General features: G+C 37.3%; 3 protein-coding genes and 1 long non-coding RNA gene across 4 annotated transcripts; 3 read left to right on the top strand and 1 right to left on the bottom strand.

The window, feature by feature from the left end:
- Window positions 1–4,393: 4,393 nt before the first annotated feature.
- Window positions 4,394–13,375, top strand: LOC109122099 (uncharacterized). The gene is made up of 9 exons (XM_059740395.1): window positions 4,394–4,876; window positions 4,950–5,069; window positions 9,482–9,546; window positions 11,390–11,965; window positions 12,064–12,213; window positions 12,283–12,372; window positions 12,509–12,818; window positions 12,919–13,105; window positions 13,183–13,375. The coding sequence occupies exons 3-9, from the start codon at window positions 9,496–9,498 to the stop codon at window positions 13,331–13,333; spliced, it is 1,515 nt and encodes a 504-aa protein (XP_059596378.1). The 5' UTR covers window positions 4,394–4,876; window positions 4,950–5,069; window positions 9,482–9,495; the 3' UTR covers window positions 13,334–13,375.
- Window positions 6,855–9,063, top strand: LOC109122100 (uncharacterized). Its single transcript, XM_019218327.1, has 3 exons — window positions 6,855–7,090; window positions 7,185–8,013; window positions 8,065–9,063. Exons 1-3 carry the CDS (start codon window positions 6,855–6,857, stop codon window positions 9,061–9,063), a joined length of 2,064 nt encoding a protein of 687 aa, XP_019073872.1.
- Window positions 13,376–13,560: 185 nt separating the features above from the next.
- Window positions 13,561–14,716, top strand: LOC132254570 (ubiquitin-like-specific protease 1A). Its single transcript, XM_059740456.1, has 5 exons — window positions 13,561–13,665; window positions 13,758–13,889; window positions 13,973–14,076; window positions 14,190–14,265; window positions 14,372–14,716. Exons 1-5 carry the CDS (start codon window positions 13,561–13,563, stop codon window positions 14,459–14,461), a joined length of 507 nt encoding a protein of 168 aa, XP_059596439.1. The 3' UTR covers window positions 14,462–14,716.
- A 1,084-nt stretch (window positions 14,717–15,800) lies between these two features.
- On the bottom strand, window positions 15,801–16,266 carry LOC132254448 (uncharacterized). The gene is made up of 2 exons (XR_009466736.1): window positions 16,106–16,266; window positions 15,801–15,977 (listed from the first exon to the last, which is right to left on the bottom strand). It is a non-coding gene; the product is annotated as an uncharacterized LOC132254448 (long non-coding RNA).
- Window positions 16,267–19,970: the final 3,704 nt, after the last annotated feature.

Genomic DNA, 19,970 nt, shown 5'->3' with positions numbered 1-19,970 from the left:
TTATGTCTCTGGTGGAGAGGAAGAAGAATTTCCTGTCTTGAACTGATCACTATTGTCTTTTACCAGTTCAGGGTGCTGACTTTCTAAAAGATCCACCGAGACAGAGGCCTTCTGTCCACTTAGGTCAGCATCGTTTTCAGTGGTCATTAAGGTCGGCTCATCAGTTATCCTATGCACCATTTTCAGTAGAAACTGCTTCATTTGCTCTGGAATATGTTCCCCTAAACCAGATTTGCTTTCATTAATAGGAACGGTAGCTTCTTTGCTTGGGGAAGTGGATGGAGGATGACAAAGCTTTTCATCAAAATGGTAACTATGTCTTAATTTCAGTCTGCGCCGCCATGCACCTTCTGTCTTATCAAATTTCCAATGTCTTAAAACCATAGTTTATGACAGTAATTTTTAATTTCAAAATTTCTTACAATTTGCCATTATCGATTTAAAATTACTTTTTTTTACAAATTATCCTTAATAAATTTTTTCTTTACGTCTGTTTTAAGATTATATATATATTATCTTTATTTTTCATATTTTCTTTGAATTGAAAAAATAATATTCCCCGTATTCCCATAAAAATTATATATTTATGGTAAATAAAATATTTATTTGTTTTATGAAATTTATCACATATGACTTAAAGAAAATTATTTTTTCATATTATTTTTAAATTTTAAAATAATTAACTAAATTATTTATATTATTTTAAGATTTTATATTTTCATATAAACATTAATGTTAATAATTATAATTTTAGGTTACTTCTTAATAACGATGGTTTTATGATTATTATGATAAAAAAATATTTTAAAAATAATATTAAAATCATAATTTTATTAAAATATGGATGAACTAAAAATAATTTTGAAATTACAATTACTAACCATGGTTCTAAGGAAAATTGTAAAATCATAATCACATACTGTGATTTTAAAGATATTTATGAAACTTTTAAAATCATAATCATCACAGGTGGTTTTATATACTTCAAAAAAAAAAATTCATATAGATGCTTATATGGATGCAAAAAAATTAATTTGACAAATATTTTAAGATGGGTATTATTTTTACTTATTTTGGACTTACACCCCGGGTCTTGGCAGCAAAAGTTGTTCCTCCCTGTCGCCAGAGAATAAGAAGGGTTGCCTCTAGGGAGCCACTGCCCTCGACTCCAAGTGTACGGTTTAGTATGGTCCATGTGGTCCATGTGGAGGTTTAGTATGGTCCCCACCATATCCTTTCCAGACTATTTACACCAATTATCATCCTTATTTAAAATAAAATAAAATAAAAACACACATTTATAAGAATTTCCCCCAATTAATTTTATATCATTAAATATCCACTTTTTTATTTTTAAAATTTTAATTATATTAAAAATAAATGTAATTTATAATTTTTTTATCATTTATTTTTTTGAGAAGTAGAAATTTTTGTGTTCAAAAGAAAAAAAATTAAAAATTAAATTGTTTTTATTTAATTATATATATATAATCAAAATGAAATAAGATAATAACCGAAAATAACTTGGGAGTAAAAAAAAGGGTTCTTTGATTAGAAGTCCCATTAGAACCCAATTTTGGAAATTTATTCCCAACAAATAGGCGGGTCTCCAGGTTCAAACTCATCAATAAAAAGAACCCACTTCGGCCTCCTGCCAGTCCCCAAACGTCTCACAAATTTGTCAGACATCTCCCTCATCTTTGTTTCCTGAAAACAGAACAAATCTGGCTTGAGTTTCCTAGCCACAGACTTAATTACCTTCCCCTTATCTGGATCATGCAAGCCTCTAACATTCCAAGACAAAATCCTAAGCTTCATTTAGGAATTACAGAAATTTGCCTACCCTCATTCCTAACCTCTGCTTCCCTTCCCGCAGCGCCGTCATAATTAATGGTGCTAATGAGCTTCTTCAGTTCTCTTTCCTTCCTTGAACTGGACATGGTACCCCTTTTACCAGCCTTCGACGCACTTACAAAGCACCTCCTACTCTCAATTTCCACAAGGATTCTCATAATGTCTTCTTCAAACCCTTCCACCGAAACACCGACATACTTACAAAACCAAAGGAATTTTTTATTTGCCCAAGGGGATCTCTCCGCACCTATTTCTCCTGCTGCAGAGATTTCAAGAGAAGGCAGTTCCTCTTCTGAAAATTCCTTATGGTCATGCAATCGAAAAATTTCTACATCTCGCTCTCTTAGGGACTCAGCCCCTCCCTTCAGGGGGATAAGCCCTTCGTGATTAGGAAAAACAATAGACCGTCCGTCTTTAAGAATCATGCGCAGCGGCTCCTTCACTCTCTCACTCTTCACCGGTTCGTTAAGCACCTCCTCTGCCTCCCTTGTCCAGGAATCCCATACAGAATCCCCTAATCCAGAAGAAGTCCCAGAAAGGCCCGCAGTAACCCCCTAAAGTAGAAAAGGGTTACGTACCTGATTCGCACCCCTCCGTGGTTGCTTGAACAAGTCCAAGTGCCGGAGGGCACATCTCTTGCGTCGTAATCTGTTGGAGAACCCCGGCTGACGCTTCCTTTGTGAGCCCTAGTGAGCTTCCCGCCTCGCCCTCTTTAGAAGCCCTAAGGGGAAATACGTGAGCCTTCCCTTCCTCTTTTTTATCTCTTTCCTGCAGCTGGATTTTTTAGGCCCAAGGTTTTCATCCCCCAGCCCCACTTTCTTTAAGATAACCAAGCCTAATTTATTATTATCCTGATTGGACTTCACCGAACATGCAGGCCCACCAACTAAAAAAGCCTCCCTTTTAGACTCCAGCCCAAAAACAGTCTCGCCCTAATGGCCCACATTCAGACTCCCCCTCCTTGCACCTGGGCTTCTCGACGCCTAAGTCCAACGTTAAACACTTAGGAACAAGTGCACTTTTTCGTACGACAGGAGTCTCATTCACCGTAAAGGCATCTTTCGGCAGCGCCTCAGACGCTTGACCCTTCCAGCCTTTTTGGATGGGATTGAACTTGATTTTCCCTCCAACGTCTCCATCACCTTTAGCTGCAGCAGAGTCCCCTAATCCACTCGAGCCCTCATCCACACGCACCAAGGCGCGTGAAATAATCCTCTTCCTGCAAATTGGGGTCCCTTCTCTCCGCCATCAGTTCTCCCTTGGACCTTGTAACAGCATCCACCTGTAGGGCCGAAAACCACACCGAATCTTTCCACAACAACGGGATAGAAAAAGAAGCAAAACCCGCTATCACTTCCAGCTTTCCGTGCACCTCCTTACCATTGTTTTTAACCAGGATTCTAACCCATTACATGTTGCGGGAATATTTGGTCTCATCATCCACTGCTATGCCCTGCAAGCATCCCTACCTTTCTGAAAAACTCCAAGTCCCAGAATTGTAGAGGTAGGCCTGGAATTCTAACCCAGGAGAAATCCCTCTAGAAGTCCGTCCGAGAGCATCCTACTGTTGGAACCCACCAATCTAGAAAGCATTATGGCATATTTACCTGTGAGGTTGATTTATATCATCAGTAGCACAATGTTTTTGTCTCTAGTTGGATGGAGGATAAAAAAAAAAAAAAGCATGTCATGCCTAATCATTTGTCAAAAAGAGAATGGTGTGTTGTATCTTATTGGACATACTTAGAAGGTTTATATATCCATGCTTTAAGGATAGAAAAATACACACCAAGAATGGACCATTCACCAGGAAATCATTAAATGCTCTATTACTAGTGATACGATCTCATACATATTAGACATGAACACCAAGTTAGGAAAAAAGAAAGTGTATTTAACAATAGAACTGTCATCTATTAACTAGCTGGAACAGCATGCTCAGCTAGGTAGAAACACTTGTTGAAGAGGTTGAAATTAATTTGTGCCTAATTATTTGGCAGATATTTGTAAAGTTAAGGGTAAAAATGCTAGCTACCATTTGGGGCTCTTTCAATTAAAAGAAAAACTAGTAAAACTAAAAAAAAAAAAAATTAATTATTGTATGAAAAGGATGAAATAATCTCCACAACTATAAAGTTGTGGTTTTCCTCTTCGACTTTTAGATCTGACTGCATTCTCCTGCCAGCAACAAATATATAGGGAGAATTGTGTTTTGGGCCCAGCTGGGCCCAAAAATTAAGGAATGGTCCATCTAACCGATCCATTTAAGCTGAAAACCCATAGGAAGTGTCAAAATTAAAAAGAAGGATATGCACTTTTATTAATGCCAAAAATAACCTTTGCTGATTATGAAAAAAAAAAATATAATAAACAAAAAAAGCCAGGTTGGAATTTTGCCCTATGTCTCTTCAGATTTCAAGCCTCCGTTTTCCTCTCTTCGTCTGCGGCTCTTGGGAATTTTGCCCTAATTTTGATCTCTTCAGCATTTCAAGCCTATAAGCCATTTTCTTCGCTGCCTAGAAGCCGTTTTCTTCTCTGTGTAGAAGCCGATTTCTTCTTTGCCTAGAAGCCGTTTTCTTCTCTACCTAGAAGTCGTTTTCTTCTCTGCTTAGAAGCCGTTTTTCCTTCTCGTTTCGACCACCCTTTCTCTAATAATAAGGGCGTTAAGAAACCTATACAAGGGGCAAGCCAAAACCTTTTACTAGGTTGGGTTGCTGGATACGGGATCCTCGTAGTAGGCTGGACCAACATCCAGCCGAGAGAGGGCAGCCTTTAGAAGCAACAGGTTGGTCGTAGATCAAGAACGGTTCGCGTTTTCTTATCTTCTTCCCGCCCTAGGAGTAGGAGTAGCACAAAAAGAGGGATTACCATTATTGACCCAATGATAAACCACTAACACCTTCCTCGTTGGGGCTCCGCGCACTGGGAAAACGCTCTACCGAGTTTCTCCATCGCTTGCATCTCAATCTCTGCAGCTCTTTCATTTTTTCTCGCATTCGGCTCTTTGGAAAATTTGAATCAGGTATGGATTTCAGTTGGGTGTCTCTTGTTGCATATTTGAGGTTAGTAGATTGCCTAAATTTTGGTCTCTTCAGCATTTCAAGCCTAGAAGCCGTTTTCTTCTCTTCCTCCCGAGCACCTCCATCGGTTGCATCTCAATCTCTGCGGCTCTTTCATTTTTTCTCTCATCCGTCTCTCTCGAGAATTTGAATAAGGTATGGATTTCAGTTGGGTCTCTCTTGTTGCATATTTGAGGTTAGTAGATTGCCTAAATCTCGACCTAAATTTTCTTAGTCCAAATCTCTAAACTGTGTTCAACTTGATCTCCGGAGTTCAAGTTAGTGTTCCCATTCAATAATTGACTTCTTGGTTTGCTACTATTATTCGGATGCTGAGAAAGTAATGAGAAAAAGAAAGGAAAAATTTTGAACCATAATTTTTTCTTTAATCCTTGAGAATACAGAAAATGCACTTTACCTGCAACTCATGATTCATGGCTTAATCGATCTGATTATATTTTTGTAATTTTTTTTAGATTTTTTTTTCATGCTATTTGTATATTTTAAATTCAAAAAAATAATTGTGAAAAATTGTCATATATACTTGAAAATAATTTATAATTGTTTAATTGGTTGCTAGAAAACCAGGAGAGGAAAAATGGAAAGGGGAAATGGATAACCTAAAAACCCTAAAGTTTTCTTATGGTGCATTGGCTTGAGATGTAGGCACAAGTAACAGAGTTATCTCTTTTTATCTATTAGTTTTTTTGACCCTAAAGTTGTTTTAAACTATTGCTTATGGTTTTGTATGAATCATCTAAAGTAGGAGATGATAGTTTAGAAGAGAATTCTGTATTTGTTACATTTTTTAGGCTATTATCTCTTCATATTATTTTGAAAAGCAACGCTTTATAATTAATATTTAAATATCTCCATTCTCTTTGAATAAGTTTGTAGGCATGTCTGATATAGTAGTACCAACAGAAATTGTCTAAGGGTTTGAGTGAGAATGAGAATTTGTTTTCTACCTAGTGTAAGTATAGGTCAGAGCTTAATAAAACGTGGGGGATTCTTTCCTATTGAATGTCTTATAGTTCCATAATTCCAATGTTTTTGGTGTATATATATATATATATATATATATATATATATATATATATATATATATATATATATATATATATATGTTCTGCAGTATTATGTCGAATCGGACACAAAATCCTCCTACTTTACTAGATATTGTTGTGATGTTCTGTCTTAAAGTTCCAAGTATTGACACGATTAGATTATTAGCATAGGTAAGTAGTAGTGTCAAATTGGGTAGCACTAAAGTAGTTGGAGAGAGAGGTTTATGCTTATAAAAATGTGAACTATGAATATATAAGTAAAGGGGAATGATAGGGAAAATAAGTTAGAGATTTGTTATTTTTTTCCTTTTAAAGCCTTTCTTAGTTTTTAATTTAATGATTTTTTTTAATCTATTAATTTCAATCTTTTAATTTCCATTTCAGTTTTACATTTCTCATTTTTGTTTTTTATTTTTATTATTATTTTTAGTTTTGTTTAGGTTATGTAGTATTTATCAGTCCAAGAGAAGAGAGAAGCTCGGTCTTCATATCTTAGTTCAACAGACCGTTTGTTTATTAGTGCCTATCTTCAAATAATCTTACAGTTGACAATGTTTAGAATAATCAAAAGGAGCAACAAAAATTATTTTTTCAGACTTTAAAGTTACATTTTTTTGTATATACATTTTTTAAAATATAACTTTTTTGTATGGGAAATTAGTATATTGTGAGATGAAAAAACTTGTAAGATCACATTCAATATGCATTATTGTTTGTTCAACAATATAAATTTGTGCTTTATTTCAATAGGTTGATGGATGCCACAAATAGAATATACTGTTATATTTTCGTGGGAGGCAAACTTGTCCAAAAAAATGATGGCCTTTGGGAATATGTTGGTGGAAGAAGCAAAGGTATTCACATTTATAAAGGAATGACATTTGAAGAATTCACTCAGAAGGTCTTAGAAAAATTCGACATTTCCCTTCATGTGATGAGGATGCACTACACCCTCAAGTTTAACCCTAGAGTCATCCAAGATTTAGAAGATGAGGATGACTTGGATAACGTGGTTTCACATAGTGATGACTTTGCAAATGTGTACATAGTTAAGTCACCCGGTGTGGAAGCCATAGAGGCAAATATACCGAATACACAGTTGGCACTTGGGTAATGCGTTTTCACTTGGATGTCTATTTAAAATTTTATGAATATCAATTTTACGCATTATGTAGTCTAATTTTGGTTATGAATGTAAATGCAGAGGTCCACATCCTACGTTTCCTTCATCTAATGCATCATGCGATGCAAATCCTAATACTATGATGTTATCAAGAGGTTTTGCATCGCGTTGTGCAGATACTGAGTACACCCCTTTCGAATCGAATCGGTTTCGTGAGGCAATATTAGGTTCCGGACATACTTTTAAGAATGCAGATGAGTTTCGGAATGCAATATACCAAATGTCATTAGCTGGAAGGTTTCAATACAAGTACAAGAAAAATTCACCTACCCATATGTCAGTAAAGTGTTCGGTTGAGGATTGTCCTTGGAAGATAACAGCTCATGCTGTTGAAGGAAATGAAATATTGCGAGTTTATACTTACCAAGTTAATCATAATCATATAGCTCAAGATGAGTGTTCATCTAAGGTGCGGGTTTCTTCCAAGAGAGGAGCTATTGTTGTTGAAGACGTGTTTAGAACAACTCCAGAATACCTTCCTCGACAACTTTGCAAGGATTTTGAACGTGATCATGGAGTTCAATTGACTTATAACCAAGCATGGCATCTTAAAGAGAAGGCAAAAGAGCGTGTATATGGATCTCCACGTGCGTCCTACGCGTATTTGCCTTGGTTATGCCATAGGCTAAGGGAAATTAACCCTGGAACTATTGCCGAGTACACTTCTCATGAAGGTCACTTCAAGCAATTGTTCCTTGCCCACGCATTTTCAATTCAAGGGTTCACCATGGGGTGTCGACCGGTATTGGCTATTGATTCTTGCCACCTAAGTGGTCCATACAAAGGAGCTCTTTTGTCTGCCATTGCATATGATGCAGATGATGGAATGTTCCCTCTAGCCTTGGGTGTGGTTGGTTCATAAAATTATGAGGATTGGTATTGGTTCTTGGAGAAATTGAAGGGGATCCTAGATGGTCAAGAAGTAATTATTATATCAGATAGACATCAAGGGATATTGCGTAGTGTTTCGGAGTTGTTTGGGGTAGAAAATCACGCCTATTGTTATCGACATGTCAAAGAGAACTTTTCAAGCTTCTTCAACAGGCAAAACATTAGGGGAAAGAAAGGGAAAGAAGATGCTTTGTTGCTTTTAGACAACATTGCATATGCTCGGTTGGATATAGACTACAATGAGGCGTTTGAAAAACTTGTGCGTTTTAATGGCGACCTAGCAAGGTGGGTTGCGGAGAATAGTCCGGAGCATTGGGCGATGTCAAAGTTCCTTAAAAAACGTTGGGATAAAATGACAACTAATATTGCAGAGTCCTTTAATGCGTGGTTAAGAGAGGAACGCCACCAAACAATTTATACGTTGCTGATGATGCACATGGATAAGCTTGTAGCCATGTTGGACACCCATATGCGTGGTACAAATAAGTGGAAGAGCGTGGTTGGTCCCAAAACAGAGGAAAATCTAATGTCAAATATCACGAGATCTGCTCCGATTACTGTGATGCCTTATTTGGGTGGGACGTTCAAGGTTTTTACTGGAGAAGTTTATTTGGTTGTGGATATGCAGCAACATAAGTGTACATGTCTAACATGGCAAATGTCCGGGTTGCCATGTCCACATGTATGTGCTGTGATCCGTACATTGAGACACGATGTGTATGACTATATCGACCCATGTTTTAAAGTCTCCACCCAACAGTTGATTTACTCGGGTCAGTTTCAACCATTACCAACACACAACATGCCTAAAGTTTGTGAGGCTGGGACTTTGCAAGATGGCGAAGGCAACGTATTTCCTAGTCTCCAACCCCCGCAAGTGAGACGTCCTCCAGGAAGACCCCGCCAAAGGCGTATTGAGTCACAATTTAGCCATAAGAGAGCTATTCATTGCTCTCGATGCAATGGCATAGGTCACAATCGGTCTAAATGTAATAATCCATTGCCGTGACATGTTCATTTCTTTGCTTGTAAGGTTTTCATTTTGTGTACGATCCCTCATTGTTCCATTATTTGCTTTATGGTGATAGGGTTGTTGCTTTTGGATGTTATGTATTGTCCTTAATATAGACACGATGCACTACCTTTTCATTTTATTTTTTATAAGACTACTTTTAAATTTTCATGATTTGGAGTTGCTTTCATTACTGATTTAATTTGAAATTGCACTTTCAATGTGGTATCCTTTAACTTGATGTATACTTTCACTTCCCTATTTTAAGTATGTCTTACTCACATCATTTGATACGTGCATTTTTCGTATCACTTAGCTGAACTTTCATAGTATTGTACTATACTTGCTGTCTAGTTATTCAGTTGGTTAGTTTATCTGTGCATTTCATTCGACTTTTCTATGCCAAATGATGCAGTTATAATATTAACAATGGCTGGTAATGGCTTAGATGGTTCTGCTGCCAGTTCACGCCCACTCTCGGTATGGTTCATCATACTTGCTTATCTTTGTTGTTTTTTGCATTGTTCCGTTTCCAACATACTATTTGAGATGTTTTGGCTTCTCTAGTACAGTGCCACAAGAAGTTATAATCTATAGTCATGCAAATTTAATGTATTGTCAGAACATAAATCATAATGCATGTTGGTATCAAAATGGGTGAAATTTCATTTGATGATATTTTACATATTTGAATTGGTGTGAACAAATTACTCCCTTGTTTATATATAATCTGAAATCATTTTATGAAATTTTCATTTTCAGATACCTTTTAAGTTAGTATATATATATATTATGCATGAAATTTAAGAGATTTCTTCATGTCCCTTATTATAGTTACCATGTATCAGTTATGTTGGAAAGTTCTCTAATATTGAAGTTTTAACAATTCAACGTTTATTTATTAAATACTATTATATCACCTTTGTAAGTTGTGGGGTAATATTTGTGTTCAATTTGGTAATATATAAAATGTGGTTCACTAACACCATATACAATTATGCTTTAGGGATCTAATGGTCTTCGCTATACAGTTGTGGGGATAGGCAAAAACCATGTCCTATAGGATGAGGGAGGAGGGTAGAGGAAGGGATAAAGAGAGGTGTTCTGGTTGGAATGGTGATGGGGATGGGATTAACTCTTTAGCCACTTCAGTTATAGGTAACCCTTACCTCTGTAGCCACTTTAGCCAGGTCCCCAGGGTAAAATGATCACAATTATTTATGGGGACCTCAATAGTATTGACACATTATGCTTCTTTTTGCTTCACTTTCGAAGTGATTTAAATATGAAGGTGGAGAGCCATGCCTTGCCAATTTCTCAGTGCCTTGGACTCTGGACATACCTTTTTTTCGGGTCGCAAATTCTGTATTATTTTTTGTCTGTAAGATTCAAACAATTGACTTAAGCAAGGTGCATAGCTCTCTAGCCACTTCATATACCAGTATTTTGAACCAGTTACAGAAATTCTTTTACGGAGATTCACGCACTGACCAAGCAAACTGATGTGGCAAACCTGTACCTAATGTGGCTTTTGCCTGGAGCATTATAGACATTTAAAATTGCTCATGTATATCTTCTTGCAGAATTCGTACAACAATGAAAATACTTCTATAAGTTAACAGAAAAAAAAAAAAAAAAAAAAAGTCATAGCACATAACTTTTATTCTGCAACATAAAGTATGTTTTCCAAACTCCTCTTCATTCATTTAATTCTCCAACACTCATGGATTCATCTTATTTATTCTTGTTTTCAAGCGTAAACATACTCTTTGTTTACTATTCTACAAAAAAGTATGTAGTAGCATTTCATAGTGTATCATTACCTTATTTTAACTGCCCACTTTAGATTAATAGTCCTATGTTTCATTTATTTTCCCATGAATCCTCACTCAGCTAACAACTTAGGTATGAATGAACTTTGGTCAAACACATGTTTCGTGGTATCAAATGATAGTGTACAATTCTTCACTGATAGTTAGTACCATGTTGGAATACTCTCAACAGAAACCTGGATTCCAAACCTTGTCCATGTTCAATGGCAGTAGCAAAGTGCTTGCTCTAGCAGTTCCTCTAGATTTTGTGTATGTCATAAGTATCACAAGGATTATTCATTGATTTGTTGATGGTTTCTTTCTCTAATATAATTAGTCAATTTATTTCCATAAATTGATTTGATTTCTTTCTTTTATATCTCATGTAGTATTATCATATTTATTTTTTTCTTTTATAGTCTATTCTGTACATTTTTACTGTTATTGCCTATTCTATATCGCCTTATTCATAAATTTGCTAACATGTCCATGTTTTCAAACATTGCATGCAGGCCACATCAATGTTTACACGATGCTCAGCTGCAAGATTTAAGAAACTGTGCAACCGATTACCAGAGGCAAAAATTCAAGCCATAAGAGACCTCCAATTTGGAGGTCTCTTAAACTTAAACTGCACAGAGGTGCGCCACAACCTCTGTATCTTTCTAATCCAACATTTCAATGTTGGATTTAGACGGATAGAGTTCTCAGCCCAGAAACACTATCCTGTTACAGCCACCGATGTTGGCCTCATTTTGGGCCTCCCAACAGAAGGACGGAATTTGCAGGTGACCTCTACATCATCAGATCATCCATTTGGGCCTATTCGGGCATGCGAGGAGAAACTCCTAGACTTACCTGTAGGTGAGGAGTTCCGTAGAGCATTCATTTACTACGCATGTGCCACATTGTTGGCCCCCACGTCTAGGCTCAATGGTTGCCGTAACTTGTGGCATACCATCCATGAGGATGGATTCCGAAATGATGTTAATTGGGCCCAGTTTGTGCTTGACCAACTGGTTGAGGGAATTAGGCGATACCAACAATCTAAGACCTCTTGGGTACATGGCTGCGTTTTATTTCTTCAGGTAGTTAACTTATACAGTCTTTCTCTTCCATTTTGTTATCTAATTTTATTGCACAACATATTCACATTTGCCTACTGATGTTTCTATTCATTTTGCAGCTGCATTATGTCATTAAATTCCAAATTCCTTCAGTCCAAGTCCCCATTACAGTGCCCCCAACATTGGCATGGACTGATGATTTGATTAAGGGACGACTAGTCGCTGAGATAAAGGAGTTTGGAGCATTCGGACATGCTGAGATTGATTTTGTATGTTATGCATGCATAAATATATTGTCATTACTAGCATAACACTCATTATTTAAGTGCTAATTATAGGCGTCCCAGAGATCTCCAACCGTAGATAGAACTTCGGAGCCAGAGACTAATGTGGACCATGACACAAATGTTGATGCTGAAAATAGTGATGTAAGCTGTGAATTTTTCAAAAACTTAATAAATGTTCATTTCATTGTCATTGTAATTTATTTTTACTTCTTAACTACAAATAAATATGTTGTTGTCACATTTTGTAAAAAATATTGACATCATAATCATGTCATAGGAAATATGGCATCAATATCATGATGCAGAACGCGCAATCGACCAATATCAACGGGGCATTCAGCAGCAGCTGAGAATAATGCGTGGCCTTATGCATAAGTTAGGGTCTCGCAGACATAGTGGGGTAAATTCAGCTGCGGGGGGTCACTCTAGCTATGCACCAGCCAGCACTCCCACAGCCGATGACCATGCATTTCCTGGTGATGAGTACATGGCTTCGCATGCTGCATACCATGTGCTAGACACACCAGATCGCGTTGTCGCCCCTGAGTATGAGTTGCAGCCCAGTGTACCCATTAATGTTGTAAGCGGTAAGTGATAAAATTTATGCAAACACCCATATGGTTAACAACCCATGTACCCAATCATAATGTATACCTTTGCTGACTAGTTCTAAATCTCGTATTGCAGATGGTGAAGAACAACCAGAAGGTAATGTTGTCCCCACAAATAGAAACGTCCGAAGACGTCGAGTGCGTCGCATGGCTCCAAACCTGTTGTCCCCATACATATCCCAACCACAAACGAAACAATCTGCCATCAAAATCGACCTAAAACAAGGAGCTGCACTGGTATTTGGAGACGATTTGGATGCAAGGTAACATACTTGAGTGACACTCCTCTCATTGTATGATAGTTAAAACAAAAAAACTAAATTGTATTTTTTTGTAACAGTGAGGAACTAGTGTCTATGCATGACACTATCCTAACCAGAGGCAATTTGGGCTGCTTCCAAGGGAATGGGTGGATAGGAAACGACGTGCATATCATTTCTTATCCCTCTTTATGCATTATTTTAAGTTTCAAAATGAAAGTGTGGTTCTAATATAATTTGTTGCTTACACTTTTATGATATATGAAATCAGGTCGTCGATGCCTAATGTAGATTGTTGCAGTATCAACATGAACCGAAGTCGAAACTTTTTCTATCCCCCTACATAGCTGTAATGATGACTATTCCATTAAATCCTTGCTTATCTTTATTTTTTGTCTTGAACCAGGCATCACCTACAATGAGAAACCTGATATTATCCCGTGTCTAACATGCAGGAAATGGTAATCCACTCCCAGGCAAAACACTTAGTTAAGGAGGCAGTTATTGGACGCTTTGAACCACATCTGTATCATATTGATATTCCATATGTCAATGTTAACGAGGTGGATTCATATGTTTAATGCTTGGATTTGTATTTTTATTCCATGAATGTACAATATTTAGATGTATGTTTAATGGCAGTCTATTGGTGCAGGTCTTCTTACCGGTTCTCATAAAGAACCATTGGACATTGTATGTATATGACCTAGAAAACAGGAGAATCCAACTGCTAGATTCTCGTCCTGGTAGAAAGAAGACAATGTTGAGTGGAGTCCAACAAAATCTGGTAAAGTAACAAGCAACAAGTAATAATTTGATAGGTATGTCTTCCCATTAAAATTTCAATTGTTGCGTTAATAAATGTTTCAGGCCAAGGTTGTCCTGTGGTTGGCTGCCCACAAAAAAGAGGTATCACCTTATGATTTGAGGACATTCAATTTCATAACACCTGATGTACCCCTCCAAACTAATGAGTGAGTGTTGACCTTGCAGTCCGGGATATTGTATAAGATTGCAATTTATTTGAAGTTCATCTCGTATTTATAATTCCACACTTAATAACGTGTTGGTAATTATATTGGCGTAGGCACGATTGCGGAGTTTTTGTAATGAAATTCATGGAATTGTGGTCAATGGGGGGGTTCTCCAAATCAATCGATGTGGTACGTAGGAGGAATTATCTATTGCTATCTCATTAATGTTAAAATAGTTAGAAAAACCTAATTAATTAATTTGCTGATTTGTTGCTATCAACGTGAATGAACGCAGGGGAAATTGAAACATTACAGGTTGAAGATCATGGGGAGTATGTTGTTCTCAGCACAAAATGCACACCGAGACCGTGTCCAGAGAGATTGAAGGGGATTGTAATTTGTGATAAAACTGTTTAAAATTAGCACATTTGTATGTAATTTATGGTGGACATATGCGGAAATGCACACTGGGATTATGGGATTAGTCAGAATTTGATTGTTTTTTGACTTAAGTTGCTTGTCAATGCATTGTAAGTAAATAGGGCAAATTAAAGATGATTGTACATTATACAGGAAAAACCAACTCCTGACATTGTATTGCCAATTTTATGGCTTATATATTTAATGAAGGATGTGATGAAGTCGCATTTTCCCTCACTATCTCAAAACATCTAACAAAAGGCACCGGCATTACAACCTATAACAAACCTTTTCATCAACAATCTCGAACATATCATATCGTTAACAATTTATACAGTACAATGCAGGTGTATATATGGCCATCCCAGGAACCGGTCTAGATGGACCCGTGGATCGGAAAGCATAAAGGGAGGGACCGGTCGAGATTGTACTTCAGCAATGGGTCAACCGGTCGAACCTTTCTTCAGCCGGTCGAGCACACCCTACTGGATAAGAGAGAGTGCATTTTGGCACCATCGACCGGATATCGACCGGTCGCTCCTATGCGGTCGACCGGTTCATGGAGTTTTGATCAACCTACTGGATGAGAGAGAGTGCATTTTGGCACCTTGTCCGGAGTTAGACCGGTCGCAAGTTCCGGTCGACCGGTTCCTGGAGGCTTTGACAAAATTTTAAAATTTTTAAATAATTTTAAAAACTCAAAATGTAATATAATTAAGAAGGGGCTCAAATTAAAGTAAGAAGTTATTTTTAAATTTGGACAAAATTTTAAGGAATGATAAAACAATATACAAGTTATTAGTACTTAATTTTTGTAGAAAACAAATGATTTCTTTTCTTAAATGCTAATTTTTCATATAGTGGATTTTTTAACTTTGGAAAAATATAAATGATTGGGATATTATGGTTATATATAAATTAAGGGGACAATTTTCAGCTAAATTTCCGATGCTGGAACCTATTTTAGATGAGCCAAATTTCCGGGCTCTAAAATGGGTATTTTTCTTTTTCTACTTTATTTATTTTGAGAATTAGAAAAATTGATGATATTTAGGGCATAAAATGAGAAAAATGAGGGGGACAAAACAAAAAATAATATAAATAAGTAGCAGCAATTATGAACATAATGTTGATTTTCATTCTCTTATTTTTTTTTCCATTTCTTTTTTTTTTTTTGGTCACATTTTTGAAAGAAAAAATAGTTGTACAACTTGAAAAGAACTTGTTCAAACTGAAATCCTATGTACAGCTTGATAGAAAGTTCAATATTGGGAATGAACACCCAAATCTACTTCTATCAAGAATTCAAACCCAACCCCATGCCCATGAATTTATGAATTTCCATCTACAAAATGTACAAGAGAGAAAGGGGGATGATCACATTCTGTGCTCTGATCACCCCCATTTATGCACACCTACTGAACCATTGCACTTCTTCCATGATCCGGACCAAAGGGAAGCTATAAAAGCTATAAATCAACCTACAATAGAAATGGTGAAAGCTGAATTAGACCAAGTTAATAAATTGAAAATAGTAACTTCCACATCAACTAAATTTGCAGTCACCGTACTTAATCACAACGGTAAAGTCCACAGCTGAATATTGTACCTTCTTCAGAAAAGGCAAATATGCCACCAAGCATTTCATTGTTCTCTTCATCATCCTCCTCAGGGTTTTCCCTCTCACAGTGGCTGCCGCTACTGTTTACATCATCAGTTACAACTTCAGCTAACTCACGGCATCCGCCAAGCTCCAATGTTTTGTGGTAACCCTCTGATGGTATAACATTGGTAATACAGTTGTCAACACTAGAATCAATTTTCTTCGAATGTTCAGAAGATGAAGATACAGTTGTTGAGGATTTCTGAATCAATGAAGGCTCATTGATAGCATTCTCTCTTCTTTCCTGATAAAACTCATTTGGAATCTGGCAAGTGCGTATATAAGACTTCTCACCGCTCATTTGATCCAAGTCAAGCAAATTCTCAATTCTTCTTGATGATCCTGATGGAGATTTTAAACATAAATACATACATAAATATGTATTTACTATTTACATATGCCCCTCCAACCATGTATTTACTATTTACATTTATATGCATATATCTATATATACATACCTAAATATGTATATTCACATGGTTCTATGATTACATAAGAAGCTTACAACTATTATTTCTTTATAACAGTTCCGAGGTTAGTGAGCATACTTTTCAAAACACAATAAATGGATCCATGAGGCAGTTGGGAGCTTCAACACCCATGTCACAGTTCCAAATTCCTCGACCAACTTATACCCCTTCATCCATGTAAGTAATGAATACATATATGCATGTTACAATTATACATAACTATACACTCGTACATATAAGATGATTAAAATCGTTATCCTATTTATTGCAACAGTTCCAAGGCTAGTGAGAGCATCTTTCAAGACACAATTGATGGATCCATGAGCCACTTGGGTGCTTCAGCATCAACTTTATAGGCTCGAATTCCTCCAACTTATGTCTCTCCATCCATGTAAGTACATACATACATATACTCATTAAATGATTGCATCAAAGGACTAAAATGGTTATCATTTACATAAGAGGATTAAAATCATTACTCGTTCTATTCCTTGCGAAAGTTCCAAGGTCCATGAGAACAATTTTCAAGACCCAATCGATGGATTAATGAGCCAATTGGGAGCTTCGACATCAACTTCAAACTTCCTACTTCCTCTACCTAGTGCCTCTCCATCCATGTACCAGTTGAGAGCTCCATCACCAACTCCACAATTTCAAATTTCACCAGCTTATACTCCTATGCAGCTACCCCATTTTCTAGTGGATATATTTTGTTTAAAGATTTGTTTCTTACAAGTTTCTGACTACTCTTAACTTAACATTGGGAAAATGGTAGCAGCAAACTATGGTGAGGAATCAAATTGTACAAATACCCCAAAATCGGCAAGTGGGAGTGTTGAATAACTCATCCATGGTATGAAGTCACACTATATACAAACTGGAAATATATTGATTCAAGTAAAAAGTTAGAAAGGGCAAAGTTCTTCATTGTAGTTATAGAGATTGTGAAATTTCAAGGGCTGTTAAACATAGTTTTCGAAAATAATTTTTAAAAATTAATATTTAAAAACAGTTCTTGTTTGGGTTTAAGAATAAAATTCAAAGTTTTCTTGAGTTATTCTTTGGAAAGGTATTGCGTACTTATATACAATACATGTATTCAGTTGTTTTCTCAAGCCACTTTATAATACCTAAAACTTGCATGTCCTCAAAATTCACCTGATTGTTTAAAAAGTTTATCAAATTGTTTTGCTGTTTGGGAAACTTTGCAGATTTTAACCTTCTGATTGGATTTAGGGACAATTTGGGCATGATGCATCTTATGGGATTCAGCAACAATATTCAACACCAACATTAGCCAATCATGAGGTACTATATCTGAGAATCAAACAACATTTGTTCGATCGTCCTTTCATTTTTTTTCAGTCTAATATTCTAAGAAATTGTAAAAAGTTTTATTAACTAAGTGTTTTGAATTTTTTTTCATTCCAGAACAATCAAAACAGGCAAGATGGTGTAATGTCAACTTTTCAGTTCAATACAAACATGGGGAAGGTTAATGAGTTCAACATTAGTATTAATCACTATCCATCCCTGAATTCAAATGTTGGGGTACCTTCAACTTCTCAAAGGTATGTTATTATACTAGAATTATAACAACAATATTTTTCCAAACCCAAAACCATTCAATTTATGAAAACTAAAACAAAAACAATAAATATTATGACAAAGTAACATGTTATTGATGTGCGATATTGTTTTGTGGTGATTTGTTTTCATTTTTGAATTAAATATATTTTTTTCTTCAATTTACATTTTAATTATATTCATATTTATTTTTTATAAATCGAATAAATTCTTCATATACAAATATTAATAATCAAATAGGCTAAATAGACAAAGGAATTATAAAAGGTATTAACTAAAAAACCTTATATTTTGTGATTTCTATTTTTAAAAATAAAATTTTTTTATGTAAAAAATACAAACTTTTTATAAAAGGTATTAACTTAAAAATCTTATATTTTCAAAAATTATTTCTAAAAAAGTGCAGAATACCATGGAACATGTTACTGAGTCAACCGGTTCATATCCGGTCGGCCGGGGTGACGTTTAAAAACTCATTCCGCGCGTAATTTCTTCAGTGTTTTCCTCTGGTAGTCGAAGGGATCCGCCGATTGAGTTGCCACAAACCCATTTTGGACGCGATTCCAGCTGTTGCAAGCCTTCGGAGTGAGTTTTGAGGGGTGCAGCTTCACATTTCGGACCTAGGGCGTGAGGTTTGGCAGTGGTGCTCCTTCATCGCGCGTCACAGGCGGGTTCTCTTCTCTTCCCGCGCGCGTCACAGGAGATTTCATTGGCCTTGCTTCCACATAGGGGTGGCCCTTTGTAGTGTTTCATGGCGCCTAGGAGAGCTAGGGGTGCGTCGAAGGCACTGGGCAAGCGCCCTGCTCAGCCTTCTCAGGACGGTGAGGCGGAGGCGCGCCGAAAGGCGAGGTTCGACACCGGTCTTTTCACTTCGGTCGACGAATACCAGAGGTACAAGCAGCATTTCATCCAGAGGAAGGTGGTTGCAGGGAGAAATATAAATTTCGCCCATCTACAACATTTCGGGTTTGAGAGCCTGTTTGCACGCATGGGGTGGCTGCCCTTAGTCACTATTTCAGAGCCCATTTTTCCGACATTAGTCAGGGCATTCTATTCCCGCGTGACATTTGGACATGGAGGACCGATCACTTCGACCGTTAGGGGGGTTCAGATCCATCTGGACCCGGAGAGCATCTGCCGCATTTTGGACATTCCTCCTGGTGGACTCCGAGTATATGATGCCAAGGCTTGGCCGACGGTGCCGGGTTTCGATCCGAGAGAGGCGATTCAGCGGATGTGCGGCCTTGCAGATGCCCCGGGGTTGGGCAAACCATCGGCCCATAGCCTGACTGTGACCTGCCGAGTCCTTCACCACATGATAGCGTACATCCTCCTACCACGTGGCAGTCATCGAGATGAGGTTTCCTATCTGGAGGCATTTCTGATTGATTCGATTATGACGGGGAGACGTATTGACGTCGGGTATGTCATGATGATGCACATGATGACATGCTGCGAGAGGCCCAAACGCATTCTCCCATATGGCCGCTTCATGACACGAGTGTTCAAGGATGCGGGGGTGGATTTGAGCAGGGAGCAGGAGGTCGAGGGGCCCAGCAGTTATGACACATATGATGAGCAGTCGATGGCGCGGATGAAGTTGGAGAAGGCCCCAGATGGGTCATGGATTAAGAGGGCGGACCGACCAGTACCACATCCACAGGCAGAGGAAGACGAAGAGGAGGAGATTGGGGAGATGGAGGGTGGGGTAGACCCTCAGCCCGATTTTGAGCATAGAGAGCCTGAGTTTGATA

This window comes from Vitis vinifera, chromosome 10 (genome assembly GCF_030704535.1).
Source record: "Vitis vinifera cultivar Pinot Noir 40024 chromosome 10, ASM3070453v1".
Classification (NCBI taxonomy): Eukaryota; Viridiplantae; Streptophyta; class Magnoliopsida; order Vitales; family Vitaceae; genus Vitis; species Vitis vinifera.
Note: the sequence above shows the minus strand (reverse complement) of the source record. Positions and strands in the feature narration are given on the sequence as shown.

What these genes read in the sequence shown, in the direction of transcription:
- LOC109122100 (XM_019218327.1), top strand. Translation starts at nt 6,855, where the DNA reads ATGACATTTGAAGAATTCACTCAGAAGGTCTTAGAAAAATTCGACATT. An exon ending in AATACACAGTTGGCACTTGG is followed by an intron (nt 7,091 to 7,184) that starts GTAATGCGTTTT and finishes ATGTAAATGCAG; the next exon opens with AGGTCCACATCCTACGTTTC. An exon ending in TCCCTCTAGCCTTGGGTGTG is followed by an intron (nt 8,014 to 8,064) that starts GTTGGTTCATAA and finishes GAGAAATTGAAG; the next exon opens with GGGATCCTAGATGGTCAAGA.
- LOC109122099 (XM_059740395.1), top strand. Translation starts at nt 9,496, where the DNA reads ATGGCTGGTAATGGCTTAGATGGTTCTGCTGCCAGTTCACGCCCACTC. An exon ending in GACATGCTGAGATTGATTTT is followed by an intron (nt 12,214 to 12,282) that starts GTATGTTATGCA and finishes TGCTAATTATAG; the next exon opens with GCGTCCCAGAGATCTCCAAC. An exon ending in GGAGACGATTTGGATGCAAG is followed by an intron (nt 13,106 to 13,182) that starts GTAACATACTTG and finishes TTTTTGTAACAG; the next exon opens with TGAGGAACTAGTGTCTATGC.
- LOC132254570 (XM_059740456.1), top strand. Translation starts at nt 13,561, where the DNA reads ATGGTAATCCACTCCCAGGCAAAACACTTAGTTAAGGAGGCAGTTATT. An exon ending in CATATGTCAATGTTAACGAG is followed by an intron (nt 13,666 to 13,757) that starts GTGGATTCATAT and finishes CTATTGGTGCAG; the next exon opens with GTCTTCTTACCGGTTCTCAT. An exon ending in GTACCCCTCCAAACTAATGA is followed by an intron (nt 14,077 to 14,189) that starts GTGAGTGTTGAC and finishes ATATTGGCGTAG; the next exon opens with GCACGATTGCGGAGTTTTTG.